The following is a 23,376-nucleotide window of genomic DNA, read 5'->3' on the forward strand; positions in this document are numbered from 1 at the left end:
ACTATTATTTATAAAATATATTGATATAAAAAGCAGGTATAGTTTTAGAAAGGAATAAATATTTATAATGATGATATGTAATTAATTTTAGAAGGTTATTATTAATACCATGGTATACATAATATTTTTCTACTCCAGATTCAGGGTAGGAAGAAAATGTGGACTTGGCTCCCCAGTTGAGCCCCAGTGAAAGCTACACACTAACGAAACGTGATGTACTTACTACCCAGTACCTAGCTCAGCCCTCGCAGATATAATATACTGCGACTTCAAATGTCTTAGCCATGCAACGCCAGCAGGCCCTCGGCAGCTTGCTTGCCCAACGCCTCGAGCGTTCCCATGCTCAACATCTCCAAGACACTGATATCCAGCCCAAACATCTGCTTCCACCACGCCCGCATCTCGACGGCCACCATCGAGTCCAGTCCCAGCGCTGCAAGCGACAGAGACACGTCAATCTCGTCGTCGGCAGGCCGGAGAACCAGGCCCAGTAGCTTCTTGCCAATCTCTTGCGACAACAAGACGACTGACTCTGGTTTGCTGAGCATCTCTGGGCTGGCCTTGGCTGCGGTTAGGAATTGCCGCAGGCCGTCGCTCGAGGCACCGCCCTTGGCTTGGCTGCGAATGTTGCGGAACACCGACATACGGACGTCTTTGCGAAGCTTGGCGCTGCTGTCGGGACTGCTGAGAGGAATGACTGGCGCGATGCCCACGAGAGTCTGGCCTGCGTTGAAGAGGCTAGACTCTGACGCACCAGTTTGAACCGGTGCCGCAAGCGAGGGCCGCATCACAGCCCCCAACACGTCCAGCAGCTCAGACTCTTGCACGGCCCGCCAGCCAGTTCCCTTCATCTTCTTGAGCAACTCATCGTCCTGGGCAAGATAGCCTGCGCCCTCCACGGCTCCAATGTTGAGTGACGTGCAGGGCAGCCCCTTGCTAGTTCGGAACTTGACGAATGCATCGAGGAAAGTGTTTGCGCTGGCATAGTTGGCCTGTCCGGGCTGGCCAACGATGCCGGACAGTGAGCTGAACAAGATGAAGAAGTCGAGATTCAGCGACTGCGTCTCGTTGTGCAGATTCCATGTTCCCTTCACCTTGGGCGCCGCCGTTCCGTGCCACTCGTCAATGGTCATCTTCCTCCAGGCTTGGTCATGAAGCACCATTGTCATCTGGATTATTCCCTTGAGGGTGCGAGGCGATTCCGCAACGGCGCGAGCCACGTCTGCCGCTTCGGTGACGCTTCCGCGTACCAGATGCACCTCACAGCCCATGCTCTGAATCTCCTTGACAAAGAGCTTGTCCGAGTCGGTTGTTCCAGCACTTCGTGAAAGGAATGTGAGGTGTCGGGCCCCGTTCTGGACCATCCATACCGCTACTGAACGACCCAGACCACCAAGGCCGCCCACGAGCAGATACGAAGCAGAGCTATCAAGCACTGTTGTAGAAGACGCACTCGCAGGTTGAATCTGTCCAAGCTGAAGCTCCCCAGTTGTCGGCTCGCGGAACTCAAGTACAATTTTGCCAATGTGGCTGCCCTGCTGCATGTGCTGGAATGCTTCTTGCACCTTGGAGCTGGGGAAGACCTTGTCAATCGAGATGGCTCGAATATGTCCATCGCGATAGAAGTCCATCATTGATCGAAGTAACCTTGTTGCCTTGTTAGCCTGATTCATCAAGTGAGCAATCATCAAACAAAACTCACCGGCCGACCATCTCGGGCCTCTCCCTGCACATCGCGTCAATGTCTACACATCGATAGCTACGGTTGGCAAGGAACACCTCCATGCTCAGCTTGCCAGCACCAAGAAGATCACGCTTTCCAATCTCTACCAAAGTTCCCCACTTGGCAATGCAGCGCCAAGTTGCATGTAGCAACTCACCCGAGAGCGAGTTGAGCGCCAGGTCAACTCCCTTGCCATTGGTTGCCTTTAGCAAGTCTTCTTCGAAGCTCACATTTCGGGAGTTGAAAATGTGATCTCTTGAGATGCCAAACTCTTGCATGAGGAATTCTACTTTCTTCTCACTGCTGACTGTTGTATAAATCTCGGCACCAATCATGCGCGCCAGTTGGATTGCAGCTAAGCCCACGCCACCACAGCCGCTATGGATGAGAACAGACTTTGAGCATCGTTAGCATTATTAACGAACTATTTAGAGAGAGAGAGAGATTCCACTTACTTGGCCCTTTTCAAGCGCACCGATGTTGATTAGCGAATAGATGGCTGTAGCAAAAACCAGCGGCATGGAAGCTCCACTTGTGAAGTCGAGCTCGTCTGGGAGCTTTTCACACAGATTTTCAGTGATCGTGACGGTCGACGCAAAGGCTTTGATTCCTGTGAGGGCAACTCTGTCTCCGACGCTGAGCTTTCCTGCCTTTGGTCCCAAACGACGCACGATTCCTGTGGCCTCATAACCAAAGGTAGGAGGGGACAGCTCGATGATTCCCATCGCCACCAGAATATCCTACAAATGTGATTAGCATAGTCACCTCGCCGGAACCATAGTTGACAAATTACTTACACGAAAGTTCAAACCCCCTGCGTGTATCTCTACTTGCACCTCATCCGCTTGGGGTTCATTCAGAATCTCTCCTTCCCAGCCAAGGGTGTCAAGACGTCCGGGGTGACCAATAGTCAATCGCGCATCCTTGGTCGCCTCAACGACTGTAGCCTCGCTTGCAGAAAATGGGAAGAATCTATTGACACGCCTCACACCGTTATCAATAACATACTCGAAATCCGGCTCAATTTCTCCGTCATTGACGCGTTCTGAGAACCTTTGGAATGCGTCAACAACCGCTTGACGTCCTCGCAGGCTCTGCGTATCATCTGCCTCGCAAGTTGCAAAGGCAATGCCCAGTTCTGAGCGGATACAGCGAGCCAGACCGTGAATCTGGGCAAAGCCTGGGTCTGCACATTGGCTCTGAGAAGGCTGGGTAATCCACAGAAGACCCGAATTAGCGATGTTGTCGATGAAAGTTCTTAGCTTCTCAAGCTTGGTGGCGTCTAACTGCTCCAAGAACGGTGTTTGTTCATCGAGAAGGGCGATTATGTCTTGACTGGCCGGAGGAATATCTGCGAGGTTGCAGTAGGAAATTTCATACCCGCGCGCGAGCAATTCTTCAGTGATGGGGCGGGACCTGGAAGATTCGGCTGAGGATTCGGAGAGAATAGTAACCTTCTTTGTTGGAAGATAGTCGCGCTGGGGTCTCGCTATGATAACATGGCTTATATGGTCTGACTCAGAATCGAATGTAGGCTCTCCAGCAGTTTCTAACTCTGCCGTCGCCAACCTCTCTTGCCAACTCTTCACATCGACATACGGCTCACCAGCTCTGCCGTCATCGACACCAATCTCCCAATTGGGGAAAAGCCCAAGGATATATTTGGACCACGACAGACCGGGTCGAATGGACTGGAGCAGAAGCCTTCCTGACGGGGCGAGAAGCTGACGAACCCGGACGAGGGATTCTGAAAGCTTGGGTGTACTATGGAGAATTCCTGCTGCAATGATAAGATCAAAGTCTGCTTCATTAAATCCTTGGACGTCGGCGTCAATCGTCATGTCCAATGTTTCAAAACTCATGTTAGAGAGGCCTTCGAAGCGCGACTTGAGGGTTGCAGTCCTGCCAGGAGATGGATCAGACACAACATAGTGCGAGAATAGCACCTGGCCGTCAGGTCGTGTCAGATCCTTAACAATGTTAGCTGTGGCCGAGCCAGTACCTGCACCTAGCTCCAGAACTCGAAGGTTGGGCTTAAAGTGACCAAGGCGGTTATAAAATGCAGATCCATCGAAATCCTCTAAGAAACGATTAAGCTTCCCGAGGGCGTCTTCTGTATCCAATGCTTCAGAAGGCTTTTTTCGGCCGGAAAGCATTGCAGGTGCATTGTCTGTGACTAAAGTGATTGCTTTCGCAATGGGGGCAGCGGGTGTTGAAGCCAAAGTTGTTGCGAGAGATTCGATACGAGCGCTCAACGTGGCATCGTCCAATCCGTCCGAAGATGATGAGTGCTCGTCAAGCCATGCCTTGTATCGCTGAAGTTCCGGAATGACATTCAGACCGGTAGTCGATCTCCGAGAGGCAGCAATCGAGAGATTGACAAACTCATCCAACGTTGCGGTGTAGGTTTGATTCTCTCGCGTCGGCTTCACAAGCGTGCTGAGGGCGTCAGTCTCAATGTGTGGAACCCACTCACTACGTGCAGTAATGGTCGAGCGTTCTTCCACATCATTGTTTGTAAAGGCTGATAGACGAACATTCGAGACCTCGATGATGAGCTCGTCGCCAGCTGTAACTGTGCCTGTACCGCAGACCCCGCTGCCGACGGGTTCAGCTATCGCCGACACCACAAGATTATCGACGGCGCTGCGGCGAAGGATCAACGAACCTATGCTGGCTGGAATAACTTGGTGGTAGTCATGCGTGAGTCCATATCGAGCGGCAATGCTGAGGAGTTGGAAGTACGAATCCAATATGACAGGGTGAAGGTGGTAAAATTGCTCGTCTCCATGCCAATTGTTGCGGACTTTTGCTCGGGCAGCTCGTTCGCCAGTCGTGGTCGTCGTGATATCTTCTAGACTTGTAAAATGGTAGCCATAGTCGAGACCCTCGCGGTGGATGATGTTGTACCAACGCTTGCTGGAAGCTTTACGCGGTAGATCATCCTGCGGAGGAACGCGATTGCGCGTGACATCTTTCTCTTCCCGAGCCTGGACCTCGCCAGAACAGTGCTTTGTCCAGGTGTGTCCGTTGTGTGATGTAATGCTAAACTCCCACCATTCGCTCTCCAAAGAATCTGTTAGACGGAGGCGATGGAAAGTGGTCACAAGCTCTTTGGGTGAATTCTCATTGACAACCAAGGCGCTGGGTACGGCAATATTTCGAAACTCAACTGCTTCATCGACACCAGTGATCTGACGGATAGCCTCGGCCGCCATGGCAACGTATCCGGCAAAGGGGAAGATGATATCCGCGTTGATCTTGTGGTCACGGATCCAGGGAGCATTTTCAATGTGCAGCATGTTCCGCCACACTGGCGCGAGGTCTGTGCTGTCAGGGACCTTTGCACCTAAGAGGTCATGGTGCGGGTGTTTACGCATGCGCCACTCCTGAATGACGCGAGATTCCTTCCAGTGAGTGCGATGATGATCCCAGGGGTAAGTGGGCAGGTCTGAGAGGGCATTTCCAGTCGGCATTAAAGTATGCAGATCGAACGAGACATGCTGGGAAAAGAGTTGACCAAGAGCGGAAAGCCAGCTTTCGGCGCTGTCCGTCCTTCGTGTCAAAGTCGAAATGTATGATGCGCTGCTGGAGTTGTGGGTGAGAATCTGACGGACTGGTCCAGCCAGGGCTGCGTGGGGACCAACTTCAAGGAACACCTGCTTAGAGGGACCAGCGTGATGTTTGACGGCAGCAGAGACGGCAGATTTAAATAGCACAGGGGATTCAAGATTTTTCTGCCAATATTTGGGTCCGAATTTATTCTCAGATCCAGGGACGAACAGTTCGCCTGAAACGCTTGAGAAGAATGGAACAGTGTTCGCCTCACCCGCCACACCGGCGTCAGCCATGCTGGCAAAGTATTCAGCCCCAATCTCAACCATGTGTGGGGAGTGATACGCCTTCTCAACTTTGAGGAGGGTGGCTAGAATTGCAGAGCCAGACTGCTTGATTTTCTTGACCGTTTCCTCTACCGGTTCTCTATCGCCTGATATGGTCACACTGTTTGGGGCGTTGTCACAGGCCAGCACTACGCCAGGCACAAGATGCTCCTGTGCTGCCTCCCAACTTAGGCCCAGAGCTGCCATGCCGCCCTTGCGATTCTGCTGTTTGGTTACCAATCCACGCAAGTAAGCCACCTTGATAGCCTCACTGGCGCTGAGCCCACCAGCGGCGTATGCGGCGGCAATCTCGCCGCTGGAGTGGCCAAGGACTGCGGATGGACGAATGCCAATCGAAGCGTAAGTGTCTACTAGAGCGACCTGCAGCGCTGTGCATAAAGGCTGAGAGAATTCAGCTTCATCAACACGACTCTTTCGTGCAGGCTTACGAAGCTCTTCATCAAGGGTCCATGACGGAGCTAGCGGGCCCAGCTCCTGAAGAGCTTTGTCGAGAGACGCAATAGTGCTGCTGAAGACGGAGTTTGTCTTGGAACGAAGAAGCTCAAAGCCCATGCGTGCCCATTGTGCGCCCTGGCCGGTGAAAACCATGACCAGGGAAGTTTCCTGACCTGGCTGCACTTTGGTCGGAGCGGGAGCGCCTAGCGTAAAGTTGTCGCTGGTGCAGACTGCAAATGTGCGATGTGGTAGATGCTCTCGCTTATTAGCAAGAGTATACGCCACATCTGGCAACAGCTCTGGAGTCTTTTCGAGGAAAGCCTTGTACTTCTCGCCTACGTCCTTGAGAGATGCTGGGGTATTAGCGGATAAGAGCAACAGATGAGGTGTAGTTGACGCTGCTCTGCTCGTCTCAGATTTGCGTTTCACATTGAAGCTGGCTGCTGATTCGATGATGGCGTGAGCATTGGAACCGCCGAGACCGAAGCTGTTGACGCTCACACGCTCATCACGATCTTCAGGCCATGGTGTTGGCTCAGTAGGCACGATGAGATTAGCCTCCTCGAATGGGATGGCAGGGTTGTGTGGGAGAGATTTGATGCTTGGTGGAATCGTGCGGTTCTCCAAAGCAAGGACGGCCTTGATGACGCCCACAAGGCCAGCCGCGCCCTCTGCGTGGCCGAGGTTTGCCTTGATTGATCCAATATGCACACCAGCCTTGCCGAAGCAGGCAGACACGGCTGTCGTTTCAATGGGGTCACCAGTTCTGGTTCCAGTGCCGTGACACTCAAAGTATCCTGTTTTAGTGATATCGGTGATGCCAGCAGTCCGGTATGCCTGCCTAATCAGGGCTTCTTGAGCCCGAGAGCTGGGCTGTGAAACAGTTGATGTGTGGCCGTTGTGGTTGGTTGCCGTGCCAGTAACGACTGCGCGGATGGGGTTGCCGTCCCGAATCGCGTCTGCCAAGGGCTTCAGGTAGATGGCAACAATGCCCTCACCACGTGCGTAGCCGTTTGCGTTGGCGGAAAACGTGTTGCATGAGCCATCGGGGCTGAGAACGCCTTGCTCAGATGCTGCAGCGGTCATAGTCGGAGCCATGATGATGTTGCTGCCGCCAACAATGGCAGATGTGCAGTCACCGCGTGCCATGGCCATGCAGGCCTCGTTGAGGCCGATGAGAGATGCAGAGCAAGCTGTTCGTATTGTCACACTGGGGCCGTGTAGGTCGAGCTCGTAGGAGACGCGATTGGAGACCATGAAATCGCCTGGGCCCAAGACTTGGTAGATGCCATGGACCTGCGAGTCACGGAACGTGACATCATAAAATTCCGATCCATAGCTACCAACGTACACACCAGTATTGGAACCCTTCCAGCCCGTTTCCCCGGAATCATCGAGGGCCTCGCGGGCGACCTCGAGGAGCATGCGTTGCTGGGGGTCAAGAGTCTCAACTTCGCTGCGGGACATGGAGAAGAAGGACGTGTCCAGCGCGGCCAGGTCATTGGTGGAATCAAGATAGTAGCCCTTCTGCGTAATGACGCTGCCAGGCTTCTTGTTCGGCGAATAGTAGGCAGAGACGTTGTAGCGGGTGGCCGGCACGGGGCCGCAAGCATCTTGGCCGGCGTGAAGAAAGGACCACAGATCTGAGGGTGAGGCGATGCCTCCAGGTAGGCGACATGCCATACCGCAGATGGCAACAGGCTGGAAAGACTTTTCTGTGTTGATGTCCTTGTGGCCATTGCCATTGACCCCATTGACACCGTTGATACCATTTGTGTAAGTGCCGTTTGATTCGGTCACTGTAGACCCATTGTTCCCATTGGCGTGGCCGTTCATGATGGTCTGATTTCTCTTAGGCGATTTTGCCTATTGTGAATGTAAAAAGAGAACGCTGTTTTGCACTTCTATTGACCAGTAGTCATCCGTCGTGATTTATCGTGCAAGTGTGAGAAGCTAATGTGATTTCCTCAACGCCGCATCATCCAAAGCCGGGCCGATAGCAGAGAAGATTTGTCCTATGAGAATCGTTCCATGTTGTAGGCTGGATGGAATACTTATGTCTTGTTGTAGGAGCCCCGAGCGACACCATACTCTTGCCGAAGCCTATCGTGAAGTTTGTGGAGAGCTGGTTGACTCTGTCGAAACTCGCCCTACTTCCTGAGCAAGAGTAAGGCCAGGGGTATTGGTATGCCAAGCCAAGGTCTAAGCAATTGATCTGACATTGATTTGGATTCACAGTAATAAAGCTTGGCTTGAATAAGACAATTAGTGTGGGGCATAATAGTATTCTCATTATGGGAATTAAGCGGGTGGTACGGAGTATCTTTTCAGCACTAACATATCATATTGACCATTTCGCTTAGGCACGCTGCATATGCGGGGCTGTTGCTTTAGGATCGTATTATCCCATGTTTACTGTACAGCGTCAAGATTATGCTTACCTTACTACGTGGTACGTGCTGTAGATTAGCGATGGTGCAATCAGAATGGAGCCAAAACGCTGTCGGTAAAGAGTTGAGCCGTATTAGGCGCCGTGCGTGCGTAAGGTGAATAGTAATTGTGATCCCTTGAGGTCTCAGTGTTTCTTGGTGCGTTTTTAGGTTTGCGCAGATGGAATTCGAAACACATATCCTGGCACGGGTTCAGCTAGGATGACCCTTATTGATGACTACTTCTATTCTCTCCGATGAGCTCATAAGGTATTGAAGATTCGACCCGAAGCTCCAAGATAGCTCAAAATGTGCTTTGAGATGGTGATTAATCTCCAAATTTCTTGAGCGAAGAAAAAAGTATTCAGGACGCCATGCATATTTTGCCCAATTCGGAAGGAGGCGATGCTCCGTGTATAGCATATAGTAGCAAAGTGATATTTTGATAAAGTTTTTACGGCTGCATTATGATCCAGGATTAATTAGGATTGGGGACTACATTTGACGCTTGCCTGGGAATTACTCTGTAAAGTGAATAATTTTGCCTTTATGGATAAAGTATACTAGAACAGTTATTGTTATAAAGATGGCTCTTAGCCGTGCTAGTGGCATGTTCTAGAGGGAGAGCGCTTCATAAATATTAACTTAATCTATTTTTGTATATACGTTTGTGTATTTATAAGACAGCTTTTCACTAATCCTTTAAACAAGTACGGAGTAAATCATGAGCTTTCATTAACATAGCAATGCTTACTTTAGATTATGTCTTAGTTGAATCCCATCTCTAGAAGTAATACAAGTTTTAGAAACTCATAGCTTAAGAGAGGAAGTTTTGTCGGGTACTACATGTTTGTTGTCCAAGGAAACCTGGTCGACGTACTTAGCATCCGGAGAGAGCTGGCTCTTCTCTATGAAGTATTCAATCCTCACACCTGCTGTCTTCATGAGATACTGAAGTGCTTGTTGGACACCCACTAATTGGCTATTCGCCGACTTGTATACACAATATCTCAACTTTTTTGTAGCGGACACGATGCCTCGCCTTGACGCCTATACATATCAGTTAGTTTTCAGTTTATGGTTGGATATATTTTTTTTATGCATCTGCAGAGGTTAATCTACCAAATACGATGGAATACAAGCGATGAGCCGTGGATATACACGCCCCGCTCCCAAATTTTTGACCAACTGGCAGAATATTCATCATAGGGACATAGGGTATGGTAGCATTCATTAGTCCAAGTTTAGATCTCCTAACTTGGTGCCCTTCTGGGCATGTGCCAGCCCCTCAAGCATTTTCACAGCGACTGTACCCACTTCCTTGGCCCATTCAATGTCTGCCGCTCTCTGGTCAACCTCCAAGTCGGCTTCAACAGCTTCATCACTCGTTGACCGAACTCTCCAGACAAATCCTGTCGACCCTGCCTGACCAGTAACCTTATCGTGAAGCTCCCAGCTAGCAGGCGGTTGTGGCATGTAGAGATAAGCCTGCACCACAGACTTGAAGTGCTCTGGGGGACATATCGATTGATCAAGGGACTGGCACAGGTTTTCAAGCTCTGCAACAGTATACAGTGTACTGTGAATCTCTTTCAGCCATTCATCCACCGTTGAGTCGGCAGGAATAGCTGTGGCAAATGGCACACGACAGTTCATTGCCGCTACAAGTGATGGTGCTTGTGGCCAAGGAACCATACGACCAGAGCGACTGAGGCCAAATGAGACAAAACTGCTGCGCGTGTAATGATTCAGAGCGAGAGCCCATGCAGCAAAGATTAATGTTGCGCTTGAGATGTTAAATGTACTCACTGACGCCTCAATGGACGTCAAAGTCTCCCCAGTTGTGAAGTGCAGGGTCTTCCAGGCGTCGCCCTCAAAAGATGTCTGTGGCGATCGAAAGTCAAATAAAGAGCGTTCAGAAAGTGGCTTCAACATTCGCTTCCAGAAATCAGTAGCTGTATCCAATTTATCGGCTTTATATTTTTGCATAAAGCGCGAGTAATCTTCAAGTCGAGGTCCGGGGACTATTTGTTTCTTAGCTAGAGCTTGCTCTAAGCTATGTATAAGAATGTCAAATGAGAACGGATCAATGAAAATATGGTGTAAACGCCAAACAAAACCTATGGCCTTACGGCCAGGCGCGTAGACGCAGGTCATTTGGCAAAACGGTACCTCGAGACTGGGGAGCCTATGGAGGCTCTTGTGATGTGTCCAGATCTGCTCTTCAACGGACAAGAGAGCGTTATCAAACTCTTCAGCGTTGACTCTTACCTCTTCCCAGTCGAGATTAACGCGGTCAAGCTCATGGAGCGTCCAATTTTGCATATCGTATCGCGTCTTAAAGACACTATGGGCAGCAAGAGTAGCCGTCCAAGCAGTTTGCAATTCCTTTGGCGTTGGGATTGAATCTTGCGTCCCCACGAACTTGCCTCTAACGAGAAGCACATTTTGCATTGGGTTACGCTGAGACTGTGTCAACATAAGCCTATGCATGTCAGTAGGCGGTACTGCTTTGAGCTCGGTCTGCACTGTCCCATTGGAATCGGGCTCATTCAGCTCGCTGATCTTTGTGACCTTCTCTTCCAAGCGGTCGATGATATCTTCCTTGAGAAGCTGCACGATAGGGATGGTGTAGCCGTGTTGCTTCAAATTCTTTAACAGCCTTATAGCTGCTAAAGAGTTGCCTCCGAGTTGGGAGAAGGACGACGTCCTGCCAATATCTCTTAAAGGAACCTGAAGGCATTTTGCGAAAGCCCATCGCAGCGCATCTGACGGTGAAGTGCATACCATGGTATCCAGATCCGCGTCCTCTTTAGCCATTCTGTCTTCCAATAGAGCATTTAGAGCAGATCGATTGACTTTTCCATGTACTGTGAGAGGGAATTGATCCAACGCCAAGATCTCGTCCGGGACCACGAACGGGTCAAAATTGTCCTTCATGAACACTCGTAGCCCTTCGAGATTGACGCTCGCTGGCTGTACGAATCCCATGAGTTTACTACGCCACATGAAAGCTGAAGCTGCTCGGACGTCTGTGAACCGTAGCATAGCTGGTTCTACTTCTGTCTCCAAGTTGACAAGAAATCCTCGATTCTTAACCATACGGTCTACACGACCTAGCCATGATAACCCAGTTTTTGTTTTACTTGCCAAGTCTCCAGTCCGGTATACGCGCTTCCCGTTCCAATTAATGAACTTTTTGGATGTCAACTCTGGGTTATTTAGATATCCCGCAGCCAAAGTCGGACCGCCTATTAAAATCTCGCCAACGTCGCTTTCTCGCCCATCTTCGTCGACTAAGACGACTTCCACTCCCGGATTTATCACACCTAGGGTTGGTTCTGAGTCTTCAGAGTCTTCAGAGACTCTTCCGAAAGAGATGATAAGGGTTGTCTCTGATGGGCCGTAAGTGTGTATTACTTTTCGAGTAGGAGTAATCCATTGGCGTGCAATGTCTAAGTTGGGGGCTTCAGCACCCAAATAGATCTTGCTGACCTTGTCATAAGGTCCTGCTGGATCCAAGGTGGCAAGCATAGACGGCGACATTATGACAGTGTCGCAGGTGGTGGATATTTCGGGGAACGTTGACCATGAAGCCATGACCACGGCTCCACCCTTTGTGATTGTTGTCCAGACAGTGGCAGCCAATCCTAGAGCTGGCTTTAGCTAATGCTCAAGGCATATTTTGGAAGTATTCTTAAAGCTTGCTTACCGTCAAATGAGATGGAAAAGGCCAGCAACACACGTTCCCCAGGAATTGCCTGAAGTGAATCATCAGTTGCCAATGTTACAAACCGGTTGAGGGCCTGATGATATATCATTACGCCCTTTGGCTTCCCCGTGGTTCCAGACGTGAAGCAAACATAGACAAGTGCTTTCGTATCGAGACTGCGGCGGATAGCATCTAGCTGGCTGCAAGTATCATCCGCAACATCGAATACGGATCGAAGCCATCGCTCTTGAAAAAATATAATCTCTGGAACGAGCTGCGTGTCCGGCTGACTTGTCGCAATAGCTACACGCGGCGAGATATCTTCCAGTGTGGCGTCGATTCTCGCTTTACTCCAGTCTTCCATATCAATGGCCACGTAGCAAGCACCAACCCTGAGAACGCCCAAGAGAGCGGGTACAAGCTCCAGCGACATTTGGGAAAGGATGGGAACCATGTCGCCAGGTTTTACGCCTGCCGATAGCAGGGCCTTGCTTACATGGAGCGATGCATTCCGCAGCTCGGCATAAGTAAGTGTTTGGCTTTTCCACTCAACTACAATGGCCTCTGGTGTCTTCACTGCCCAGGAGTCGAAGAGGTCGACGACAGTCGTTTCTAGGTGGTTGATTGCCATTGTGAAGTTGCTTTGTCTACTCGTAATGCTATCCAATACTACCGGCAGTGATTATTAGAAGAGAGCCACTGCTTTTATTAATGGCACTGCTTTTACTGCTCTACTATATCGAAAAAATACAACCTATATTCAGCCCAGCTGGAGAATAGCGCTCGGGAAGTATCATAATTGCCTACTAGCTCTGCTTGATGCGATGCATTTATTGCTTAGTACGACTCACTAAGCGCAGGCAAGGAAGAGATAGTAAGCATCACAGCTGCGTAAATCATGGCGAGGTTGGAGTGCTGCAGTGGATGTCCAGGATTATAAGCAGCCATTTTCTTCTTCTTAGTATCCATATAGCCCTATCAGAATATTCACCTTGAAAATAGGACTGTGACTGTTTGTAAACTAATACATTAATACTCATAAGCAAATTACTGTATAACACTTTCGTAGTATATATGTGTATACAGTAAGCATTATATTACGACAGATAAGCATTATAGATGGTGCTTCAACACTGCACTAGAGTAAATAAAAATGATATATAAAATATCAGCAAGAATAGAGAAGATATTTAATGAGAAGTAATAGTAATGGTAATAGTAATATAATACTAAAAACAAAATAATGGTGGACTTTGACGTATTAATTTTTATACCCATGTAAATTTACCCCGTAATAGTAAGTAGTAAACATTCGATACAAGATAGACAAGGCTTTAGAAGGCACTTACATTGAAGCCTTTCTATCTTTGCATATAACTGAAGTAAATGGGGTCACTCTAGCTGACTTTATATCAGTCGAGCGTCAGGCAAGCATCAGGCGAGTTGCACCAGGGCCCAAGTAAGCGCTATAGTATAACAAATAAGCGCTATAGTAGAGGAATAAGCCCTGTATAATAGCAAGTAACTGCTGTATTCTAAGAAGCAACGGCTATATTATAAGAAAAGAGCCAGCGCATCTATATCATATTCATACTTATAGACACAAGCCTTACTGTTTTAGAGGTTTTTCATGCCTGTGTGGAACAAATTCCCAAGTATCTACACTTCTCGATTCGCCTAAAACATCCTTAAAATGAAATTTCTCATTAGCACAAACGTGCAAGAGTTCCGCTCTGCGCTTGAGGATGACACTTCGCAAGTTTATTTCTGCGAAGAAAAGTCTGGACTCGGTCCTAAAATTCACGACCTCAAAGATCTGATTGATGTCTGGATCTGCGAGGGTAGCGAAGTTACGGAAGAATTGATGGATCAGTGGCTAGATCAGAATCGAAACTCACCAAAAACGCTCCTAGTCCACGATGCCAAGTTCATCCCTGATCTTGAGAACTTCTCCAAAGGCCGTGTAGCTGAGATTCAAGCAATCTCCAAGCAAGAACCGTCATGGGTGGTCTCGACTCTCCGAGCGGGAGAGATGCTCTATGCTCGCAGTTGTGCCCGCGGTACAGTTCGTCACAACGAAGTCATCCTAGACCATGAAACCAAAAAGACGGTCGTGATTGTTGGAGCAGGAATTATTAGCCTTATCGCGGCAGAGTCCCTAGCTACCCGTGGCTTTCAAGTACGAGTTGTCGAGGCCAGCCCAGATCCTCGTACCTGCAAGGACTGGACTCGCCTGGGTACCACGCATGGAGGCTTCAATGCCCGCATGTTCACCCCTACCGAAGCGGATAGCTACAATGAGGCCGGGAGTGACATCTATCACGATATGCGGCATATATTCCGCAAGACTGCTTCCAATGGCGGCTGGAGTGTCAAACCGCCATCCAGCTTCAGTGCTGCTGAGAATACTTGGGTCAATACGTTTGAGCAAGTTCCAATTTGGCTAGCACAAGCTATTAAGAATGATATCTACCATGTCAACCAAGAAGGTGGAAAACTCTGGACTGAATATATGGCCCGCGCTCCGGAACTCTTCGAGGGAGTTTCGATTCACCACGAAATTTTGCGTTTATATGCGGAAGAACCTGCTCTAGCTGCGGCTTCCAAGCTGAATCAAAAGCTTGGAGCGCTTGTTGACGAGTTTCCCCAGCCAGAACTTCTGAAAGAATATCCCGGATTTCATGCGGCTGTCAAATCGAACGATCTCGCTGGTGGACTCACAGTACAGGGTTTTACACTCGGCGTTCACCTGTTCGTGAAAAAGTTGATTGATCGAATCACTGAACTTGGTGGAGAGTTTATCTGGGACTGTGAGGTTCAGCAAATTCGACGTAACGCTTTTGGAGAAGTGACATCACTGGAATCTCAGCTAGGAGACTTCAAAGCAGATCATTTTGTGATTAGTACAGGAGTTACGCGAAATGGACTGCTTAACGGAACAGCCTCGGAGAATCTCGTGCAAGGCGTTTTGGGTATATGGCTACAGATACCCAACCTGGATCCTAAGATGACAAAGTCCACCAAAATTCATCGCCGAGGCTCTCTGGTCGAAGACATCAACGTTACCGTAGGAAAGGATGTGAATACTGGAGAAGATATTCTCATTTTCGGAGGTGGATACGGGTATGTTGGGTTGGATAAACCATCTCCAGAATCTCCAGAATTGAAAGCCCTTTTCAACGAGCTCCAGGAAGTGGCACGCATATACTTCCCTGATGGATACAAGTTAGCAAAGGAGCAAGGCTCATTTTGGCCAAACGGAGAACAGAGATATTGCATCCGACCATTCACTCCTACAGGTTTAGGCATCTTTGAGGATATTCCCGCTGCAAATGGTGGACATCTCATCATAACTGGCGGAAATAACACAGGTGGTTTTGCCCAAGCCCCAGCCATTGCCAGGGCGATATGTCGCGCTGTTGTTGGTGAACACGACCCAATCCATGTTGTCTTTAATCCTCATCGCAGCAAACTGGTTTGTCAACAGAAGTAATACAGTCCGCATCGTTTTCAGACAGAATCTCAGGTTGCATACACCCTCTGCAACAAGTACCTTTTCAAATACTCAGTACAATCTACTACTGTGTACAAAATCAGTGGGAAAGAATGTATAAATACATAGTTTCTAGTTAGCAACATTTTATCGCCAGTTGCTTTTCTAACAACTTTTAAAGTGCCAAAGTGATTAATTATCTTTCCACCGACTATAAAAGTTTTAAATCGTGAAGTCGAATTTGATTACTATGTAATATTATATACATATCGCCTACCCCTCTTTATAACCAATGTATGAAGGATATTTCAGGTCTAAAATACTTTTAAAAAAAAAAAAAAAAGGCTTTTTATTGGATCTACTCTCCAAGTTACCCCAGATAAGTTAGTTCTAGAACTTAACGTTGTTATACGTAAGTATCGCTACAAGGTATGAATAGGTAAAATGGCGCAAAAGATAGATCACCCTTATAGCTCCAAAAGTTTCTAAGTTTCTGTCTGATTTCTATATCTTCAATATGGGAGAAATTGCATCTCTCCAGATGTAAACACATGAGCCCTTTTAGAGGTCACAACTGTTCAAAGACGAACTCGACAGCAGTAGATGTAAGTAGAGAGAGCTTCAACACAATGACTACCACTAGTATGATGCAGGAACTACACCCAGCCTGCCTCCATCGGTGACCAAAACATTGCCATTAATGTAGGATCCGGCTCTGCTGACCAGAAACAAAATGGCCCCAGTAATATCTTCTAAGTCACCAGCTCGCCGTTCTGGTATCACCTCCTTTGGCCAGTCTGCATCATCTAGTTGCTTGATCAATGGCGTTGTGAGCTCGCTGGGATACACTATCAATGGTAAGCTAAGCACCAAACTCATATCTCTCTAAAATATTCACTTACAGCCAGGAGCGATTACGTTGACGCGAATGTCGTACGGCCCGAGACATGATGAGAGTTGCTTCGAGATATGCACCACCGCCGCCTTGCTCCCACTGTATGCAAAACCGACTAGGCTACCCCTGCTAAATGCGTTGATGCTGCTGGTGACAATAATCTGGCTCTTCTGCTTTAGGTTACCGCGTTTATTACCTTCGTCCAGGAGCTGCAGGAATGCCGCCACGGTAAAAAACGTGCCAGTCATGTTAATGTTCAACGCTTCATTAAAACTATCCGTAGACCAACCCATCAAGTGCGATGACAGTTGGTCAAGTGATGCCTTTGGAGGTAGGGCGACGAGATTAGGACCGTTGATGCCAGCATTGGGAAGCAAAACGTTGATGTAGCCATGACGATCTTTCACGTAGTTTGCGGCAGAGACGAGAGACTCTTTTGACGTAATATCGCCTTGAATGGGAATGATGTTGCCGTGAATCTGGAGGAAGAGAATTAGCGATAAGATGATTCTAGATACTGGTACCATCTCTGCTGCTTTTCTTACCGCAGTCTTTGCTGCTGATTCTAGTGTCTCGATTCGACGACCGATAATGTATACAATCGCTCCATTTGCCTCAAGCGCCTGCGCAATCATCAAACCGATGCCTATATGTGGTGTCAAAGGATGTGGAAACGATTCAACTTCAGGCTACATACCAGTTCCGCCCCCTGTGACCACAGCAACAAGACCTTTGACGCCAAAGAGGTCGGATAACTGGACTGGAGAAGACATGGCGTCGTTCTATATGGATAAGAGACAAGAACTGGGGTAAACGTTTGGGCGCGTCCAAGGTTGAAGGTGCTCCGGGGTGAGGGCCGATGACGATGCGATGTAGTTTCGAGCAGGCGGTGAATGTGTAACTAAATCCATCTTTCACTCTCCATATCTAGATATCCAGATGCTCCATTGTCGCATAACTAACATGACGATAGTGGGCACACTGCGCGTAGCTAGAAAAAGAGACCTTGATTGTTACAAGAACGGTAACCCCACGCTTACCCCATATGCTGACTCGGTTGTTTCCCATTTACTATGCGACATGCCCCTCATATAGTAAGCTTCCTATAGCTTACTTCTATACATCATATCCATATTTTTAGCGTTCTAAGAAGGACAAACCCGCCCCTCCCTAGTTAGTCGACATCTGCACGGTAAATGGTCATCATACCCTGCACCTGGAATATGTTCTTCTCTTTACATAGCTTTTAGCTTGCCATAATACTTTGGTAGAAATAGAAGTCAAAGTGCAATTTATTTAATGCCTATTTTAAACATTTAATTAATAGGTACATGTATTACTGTCATAGGTTGTAGCCTCCGGACCATCAACCTCAGCGGTCGAGTGTAGGCCAAGTTGATTTAGAGGTATTCGCCTTTACAAAATCTAGAAAATATCCTTGCAGGCAATATTCTACGGATATCCATATTTAAGAAATATCGTTCATGATTTGTCAATAGACAAAGTTCAAGCACTATATGTATAGACACTTAATGGTGTCCGAGGTAGACGAGCTTTTCATCTTAAGAGCATGAGACGATGATGTATTGAAACTCTTACATTAAGACATGGTATTTCTGGATTAATCTTCCAACAAAAATTTCACGAAAGCTGCCCCGACGATCAAGCCATCATGAGGGTTATAAACTCGATTCTTTCCATCTTGGTATGTTGCCTCATCCAGTGCTGATCCGCGTCTTCGCTCTAGAAATTCACACCCAATCTTTTCGGTGTACTCTGGATGCCCTTGTAAACTAATGACGCGGTTCTTGACATACATTCCTTGCACTTCGCAACGGTCTGTGTGGCCAAGCTTCTCAACAGAAGGTGGATACCACGGAACGATGTCGTAGTGCATTTGGTGAAGCGCCTGTCATGACATTCTCATTAGTACTATCCAGCACCTCAAAATCGGATACTTTATGGATATGATGTAACATACTAGAGAATCCTGTCCGAAGATTTGCTTGCCTCTCTCTGTTAGTGTCATAGACGTAACAGAGACCTCCCAGCCCGCATCATTCCTTTTAGGTGTAACTCCATATGCGCGTCCGATGATCTGATGCCCAAAACAGACACCCATTATCCGAACCCGTGGGTTGTCTTGCAGTATCGTGTTGATGAAATCGACGAGCTTTAATATCCAGTTATTCACACCTGGTGTAAAAGAATCATACCCTCAACAAACAATAACAAATCAGCTGCATGGCTCTTTTGCATGATTGTGGTAATGGGTAGGTGAGCAAAATACCCCCCTGAGACACTTACGGCCGCCTGTCAAGAATACACAATCGATATTCTCAACATCCGGATACTCTTGTTTCTTTACCACATCATAGGAAGAAAAGTCGAGGTTAGGTCGCTCGTAGAGACCGCTCTCCGCGAGCTTCGATGCGCCGGCCTCGAAGAGCTTTTTATATAAATTGCTAATACTACCGTATTCTTTCTGCATTTCTCCAGCTAGCTCATCGCACTCAAAGATTGCAATACGTAAAGTCGAACGCATGATGTCTGATAGGACTATGCGTTGATGATGGTGTTTGCACGGGTAACCTTGGCCAATGCTGCTTCCAGAGCACCCGAATCAAATTATTCTTGTAAGTAATTATCTCTAGATGTATTAGAGTGGGGTAGCTTTGTTTTACTTATTTATATAGAGGATTTTAGCAATCACTCTGCGTCTTCTTCAACACGCCGTATCCTGTGCAGCTCTACCCCAGTACCAGTAACAGTTACCCACTGGGATACTGCAACTCTATGAATCGATTATTGAAGGGGATTCATTGTTAGATTTAAAAAGAAACGTTAGCTTTAGATGTGCAAACTCACTCACTGTAAGGCTTGAAAATGCTAATTGCTACCCCTCGCCACCTTTCTGGTCTATCCTTACTGCTATAACACGCCAGGAGGCAATAGTTATCCTACTGAACCCGATAAAGTATCTTACGAATTCAGGTTCCTTTCCTCACATATTACCTACAATCTCTTGGCTTACCTTAGCTTACTACGTCTGACTGATTATGAGTGTTATGTACTACACGCCAACTCGGCTAGACGCTCAATACCACCTGATTTATTTGGGTGGATAATTGCTAATTCTAACCAATATTAATACACTAGCAGAGTATAGGATATACGATGTAACTTTTGTAATATTAAAGGAATTTTGCCTAATCATATCTTGTTTTTTGTTTGAAAAATAATTTTATATGGTGATGATTCTTCTTTGTAAAAGCTTAAAAATATATGCACCTCTTTCTAATGTATATGATTTTGTTCAACGGCTATTATTAATGTGTTACGACCTGGTTCAGCGTAACAGGTAGAATCCCTTATAAGCAGCTGGTTCCGTTACAGTATTATTGGCCTAATCTTTTGCCCTGTTTGGCTTAACGGTATAACGGATCGTTACATAATGCCATTAGTTGTCAATGCATTAAATTTGTACAAAAAAAAGTTATGTGTGTAACCTAGGAGTTAGTGAATGGGTAGAAAAGGTTGTTGTGGCAATGAAGAGCTCAAATCCTGGATGCTACATCACTATATTTATTAAAGCCAATTACAAGCCTTGCATCATGTTTCCCACTTTGAAATATAATGTCAGATTACTATCCAGCCAATAGATACTATATACCTATCATACGAGGAATCTGCCATTTTTTATCCAGGCTACATCGCTCAAGTCTGCATAGCAAAAACTTGGCGTGCTGCACTCGGCAAGTCATTATCTGTCTTACCATCCTCGATGTCTAACATCTCTTGAGCCCACTCGCAAATGGCATTTGCTACCTTCTCCGCTTGGTCTATAGTATTATGAGTATGCCAGACCAGCCGTACACGACTTTTCCCCTTGGGAACGACAGGAAACGAAATAGGATACGCATTGATGTTGCGAGTTAACAGATGAAAAAAGAGGTACAGCTCGTGCTTTGGACGAGTCAATACGGGAACAATGTGTGTAAGGTCCTCATTGGTTTCATAGTCTTCGGCAAGAGGTACGTTGAGGATGCCCGCATCTACGGCGTCATCCCATACGGGATGGGAGGTGAGAGTTTTGAAGAAGTGCGTGACGCTGTTCCGGAGTGCTTCGATCCTCTAGGCCGTTGTTAGCAGGGTGCAAGTCTAAAAAGGGGACAAGGGGTTGAGGGTGCTGAAGCAAAACCAAGTGAGTCTTACAGGTGCAGATTCGCCATTCTCTAATAAACGATAGCCGGCGCGAATGGACGCCACCATTGGAAACGATGGTGCGCCACTATAGATGGCAAAACGTGCGCTACTAACTAGTCGATCACGAATAGTCTTATTGCATAATATGACACCTAATTATGCTGAGTTAGCTCTTGTCTAGCCTCGTGTGTATCATTGAGGATTGTTGATTTACCTCCTGTCGAACCCAGGGCTTTACTGCACATATGAACGCGAATAGCTATCTCCTTCTCCAGCCCCAACTTTTGTACGAGACCTGCTCCCTTTGGTCCCATCATACCGCTGCTGTGAGCTTCATCAATGATAAATTGAGCGTTACCAAGTGGGAATAATTCTTTTGCCACCTGAACTAGCTCATCGAGAGGGCAAATGTCTCCATCCATGCTGTAGGTCGACTCAATCGCGATGAGGATGGAGGAGGTCCCCGTCGCAAAGGCCGTATACGATTCCTTTAGCGAACTTAGAACCTCACGGAGAGAATCTGGGTCATTGTGTCGAAAGGAAACTTGATTTGAAGCCAGTGACAGTTTCATGCCCTCGTAACAGCTGGCATGGACAGAATCATCATAGACAATCGCATCACCGGATAGAGGGATTGACGCCATACACCCAGCATTGGCCATGAACCCCGAATGCGCAATGTAAGCTGCCTCTGATCCATGGAATTTGGCAATCTCTTGCTCAACTTGAATAAGATAATCATAATTGCCGTACTGAACTCGCGAGCCTGCGGCGCTCAGCTCGTAATTATCATGCTTGTGCAACTCCTCCAGGAAGGCTTCGCGGATGCGGCCGGAGCGGTTGAAGGACAAGAAGTCACTCGAGGTAAGGTCAATGACGGATGCATCCCAGCGAGGCTTGGCGACGCAGAGATTAAGCGCTGCGCGGCCGAGGTCCATAGCCTGTTCGAGGTTGCGATAGAAAGCCGGTTGATCTTTCATCGCAGGAGCCTGGAGCTTCAAGTCCTGGCGCCAGCTTGTCAGCAAACGGTCGGCGTACGCTTCAGATGCCATTTTGGCAGTTTTCCTATCAACCGCGCTGAAGCTGGTGTCGTTGAGTATACGTGGTGAATGAGTATATTTTTTAAGTTTTGGGGAGGTTTGGGGGCAGCTTTTAACTGATAAGATGATATGATGCTGCCCAAATAAATCCCCAGCCTTTTGAATTGAAACAATAAATTAAGTTACCCCATCGTCTCTTTTGAGTCAGATAGAAACATAATCTCGGATAGATGTCGCCGTAGTTGCCTGTGAAGTCTTTCCGATACGGAGGCTAAAGCGCCGGTGATGCTGTCTGCTTACTATGATTCCAGGATTCAGCACGATAGACAAAAAGGAATGGATGTATTATTCAACAATTGTCATAGCTTTAGAAATTCTTGAAGATTAAACTGTAAGAATGTGCAGCTTACTATAAAGCTACGAGATGGACTCAGCATCAAGTGTAATCAAACCACAGTAAAGGCGGCTGCTAAGCAGCCCCGCTGCTGACGATTGCTGATATGTCGTAATCCTAATTACGTTAACCTACGCATGAAAGATTGAGTGAAGAGAAGAAAAGGGAGATGAAGAATTAAATTCGAATACTGGAATGTTTTAAATGACAGCGTGTACCCGACATCGTGTAATGTCAGCACTTTCATTCAGAGTTGCCATTGCACCCTCGTTACTTTACAACCGCATCAGTTAAATCACGATGCCAACAACAGAAAGTAAAAGTGTGTTTTCTATTATGCCTTCCTAAACTCCTTATCTGCTAACAAGAAAGCATTAGATGTTGGTGAGCATGGTTCAACCAAGTCATCAACGTCGACTACATTGAAGGGTAAATACGTGACCCTGGAACTTGTTAATCCATCACATATTCCCCTCCTGTTTAAGGGTCTTGGTTTTCCAGAGAATAATAGTATGGTCGATATGATTATTGGGTTTCCTTATATCTACACCGAAGACGATCTTTCTAACCATATTTTTGGCTATTTACGCAAGAATCCGGACCTCACAATCTACGCAATTAAAGCCTGCCAGTCTCATCTGGGTCCACCATCCCATCCTGACAACCATCCTCACACAGATGTCTTAGGGATTTTGGGCTATCGGCTTCATGAACCATCATGTACCATTAAACTAGACGATGTTTTATTCTCACCAGTGCTGCAACGTACCTATGCCTCCACGGAAGCACACTATCTCGTGCTCCATCACTTGTTTGAAGCACAGACAGTAGCATACTATAGACTCGGGGTGAAGTGTGATAGAAATAATAGACAGTCGCGAAAGCATATGGAGCGGATGGGTTATAAGTTTGAAGGCACGTTTCGCAAAGACAATATAACCCGGTTTGGTGCCAGTCGAGATTCGGATTGCTTGAGTATGTTAGACGAGGAGTGGCCATTAAATAAAAGAGCGCTGCAACAGTGGCTACTTATGAGTAACTTTGGAGGCGATGGAAAACAAATCAAATCACTCCAAGAGATACGAGATTTAGAAATACAGAATTTCTAACTAGTACAAAAGTAAGTTGTGCTACTGCAGGTATAAGA

General features: G+C 47.3%; 6 protein-coding genes across 6 annotated transcripts; 1 reads left to right on the top strand and 5 right to left on the bottom strand.

Annotated features, from left to right (window-relative positions):
• Positions 1-278: 278 nt before the first annotated feature.
• GGI43DRAFT_425686 (type I polyketide synthase) lies at positions 279-7,743 on the bottom strand (the record flags this gene model as incomplete). Its single annotated transcript, XM_083208539.1, has 4 exons — positions 279-1,647; positions 1,703-2,118; positions 2,179-2,463; positions 2,521-7,743. The coding sequence occupies 4 exons, from the start codon at positions 7,741-7,743 to the stop codon at positions 279-281; spliced, it is 7,293 nt and encodes a 2,430-aa protein (XP_083056370.1).
• A 1,976-nt stretch (positions 7,744-9,719) lies between these two features.
• GGI43DRAFT_430729 (uncharacterized protein) lies at positions 9,720-12,832 on the bottom strand (the record flags this gene model as incomplete). Its single annotated transcript, XM_083209308.1, has 2 exons — positions 9,720-12,139; positions 12,202-12,832. 2 exons carry the CDS (start codon positions 12,830-12,832, stop codon positions 9,723-9,725), a joined length of 3,048 nt encoding a protein of 1,015 aa, XP_083056371.1.
• A 1,062-nt stretch (positions 12,833-13,894) lies between these two features.
• On the top strand, positions 13,895-15,790 carry GGI43DRAFT_430732 (NAD(P)/FAD-dependent oxidoreductase; the record flags this gene model as incomplete). Its single annotated transcript, XM_083209309.1, has 1 exon — positions 13,895-15,790. One exon carries the CDS (start codon positions 13,895-13,897, stop codon positions 15,692-15,694), a length of 1,800 nt encoding a protein of 599 aa, XP_083056372.1. The 3' UTR covers positions 15,695-15,790.
• A 342-nt stretch (positions 15,791-16,132) lies between these two features.
• GGI43DRAFT_416216 (SDR family NAD(P)-dependent oxidoreductase) lies at positions 16,133-17,606 on the bottom strand. Its single transcript, XM_083207255.1, has 4 exons — positions 17,287-17,606; positions 17,135-17,235; positions 16,597-17,068; positions 16,133-16,542 (listed from the first exon to the last, which is right to left on the bottom strand). The coding sequence occupies exons 1-4, from the start codon at positions 17,360-17,362 to the stop codon at positions 16,334-16,336; spliced, it is 858 nt and encodes a 285-aa protein (XP_083056373.1). The 5' UTR covers positions 17,363-17,606; the 3' UTR covers positions 16,133-16,333.
• A 604-nt stretch (positions 17,607-18,210) lies between these two features.
• GGI43DRAFT_387809 (type 1 glutamine amidotransferase) lies at positions 18,211-19,134 on the bottom strand (the record flags this gene model as incomplete). The annotated part of the gene is made up of 3 exons (XM_083203989.1): positions 18,211-18,498; positions 18,571-18,785; positions 18,897-19,134. 3 exons carry the CDS (start codon positions 19,132-19,134, stop codon positions 18,211-18,213), a joined length of 741 nt encoding a protein of 246 aa, XP_083056374.1.
• Positions 19,135-20,306: 1,172 nt separating this feature from the next.
• On the bottom strand, positions 20,307-21,847 carry GGI43DRAFT_425688 (aminotransferase class I/II-fold pyridoxal phosphate-dependent enzyme; the record flags this gene model as incomplete). The annotated part of the gene is made up of 3 exons (XM_083208540.1): positions 20,307-20,723; positions 20,805-20,947; positions 21,010-21,847. 3 exons carry the CDS (start codon positions 21,845-21,847, stop codon positions 20,307-20,309), a joined length of 1,398 nt encoding a protein of 465 aa, XP_083056375.1.
• Positions 21,848-23,376: the final 1,529 nt, after the last annotated feature.

This window comes from Trichoderma evansii (genome assembly GCF_050947405.1).
Source record: "Trichoderma evansii strain SZMC 28006 chromosome Unknown GGI43scaffold_27, whole genome shotgun sequence".
NCBI classification, from domain to species: domain Eukaryota; kingdom Fungi; phylum Ascomycota; class Sordariomycetes; order Hypocreales; family Hypocreaceae; genus Trichoderma; species Trichoderma evansii.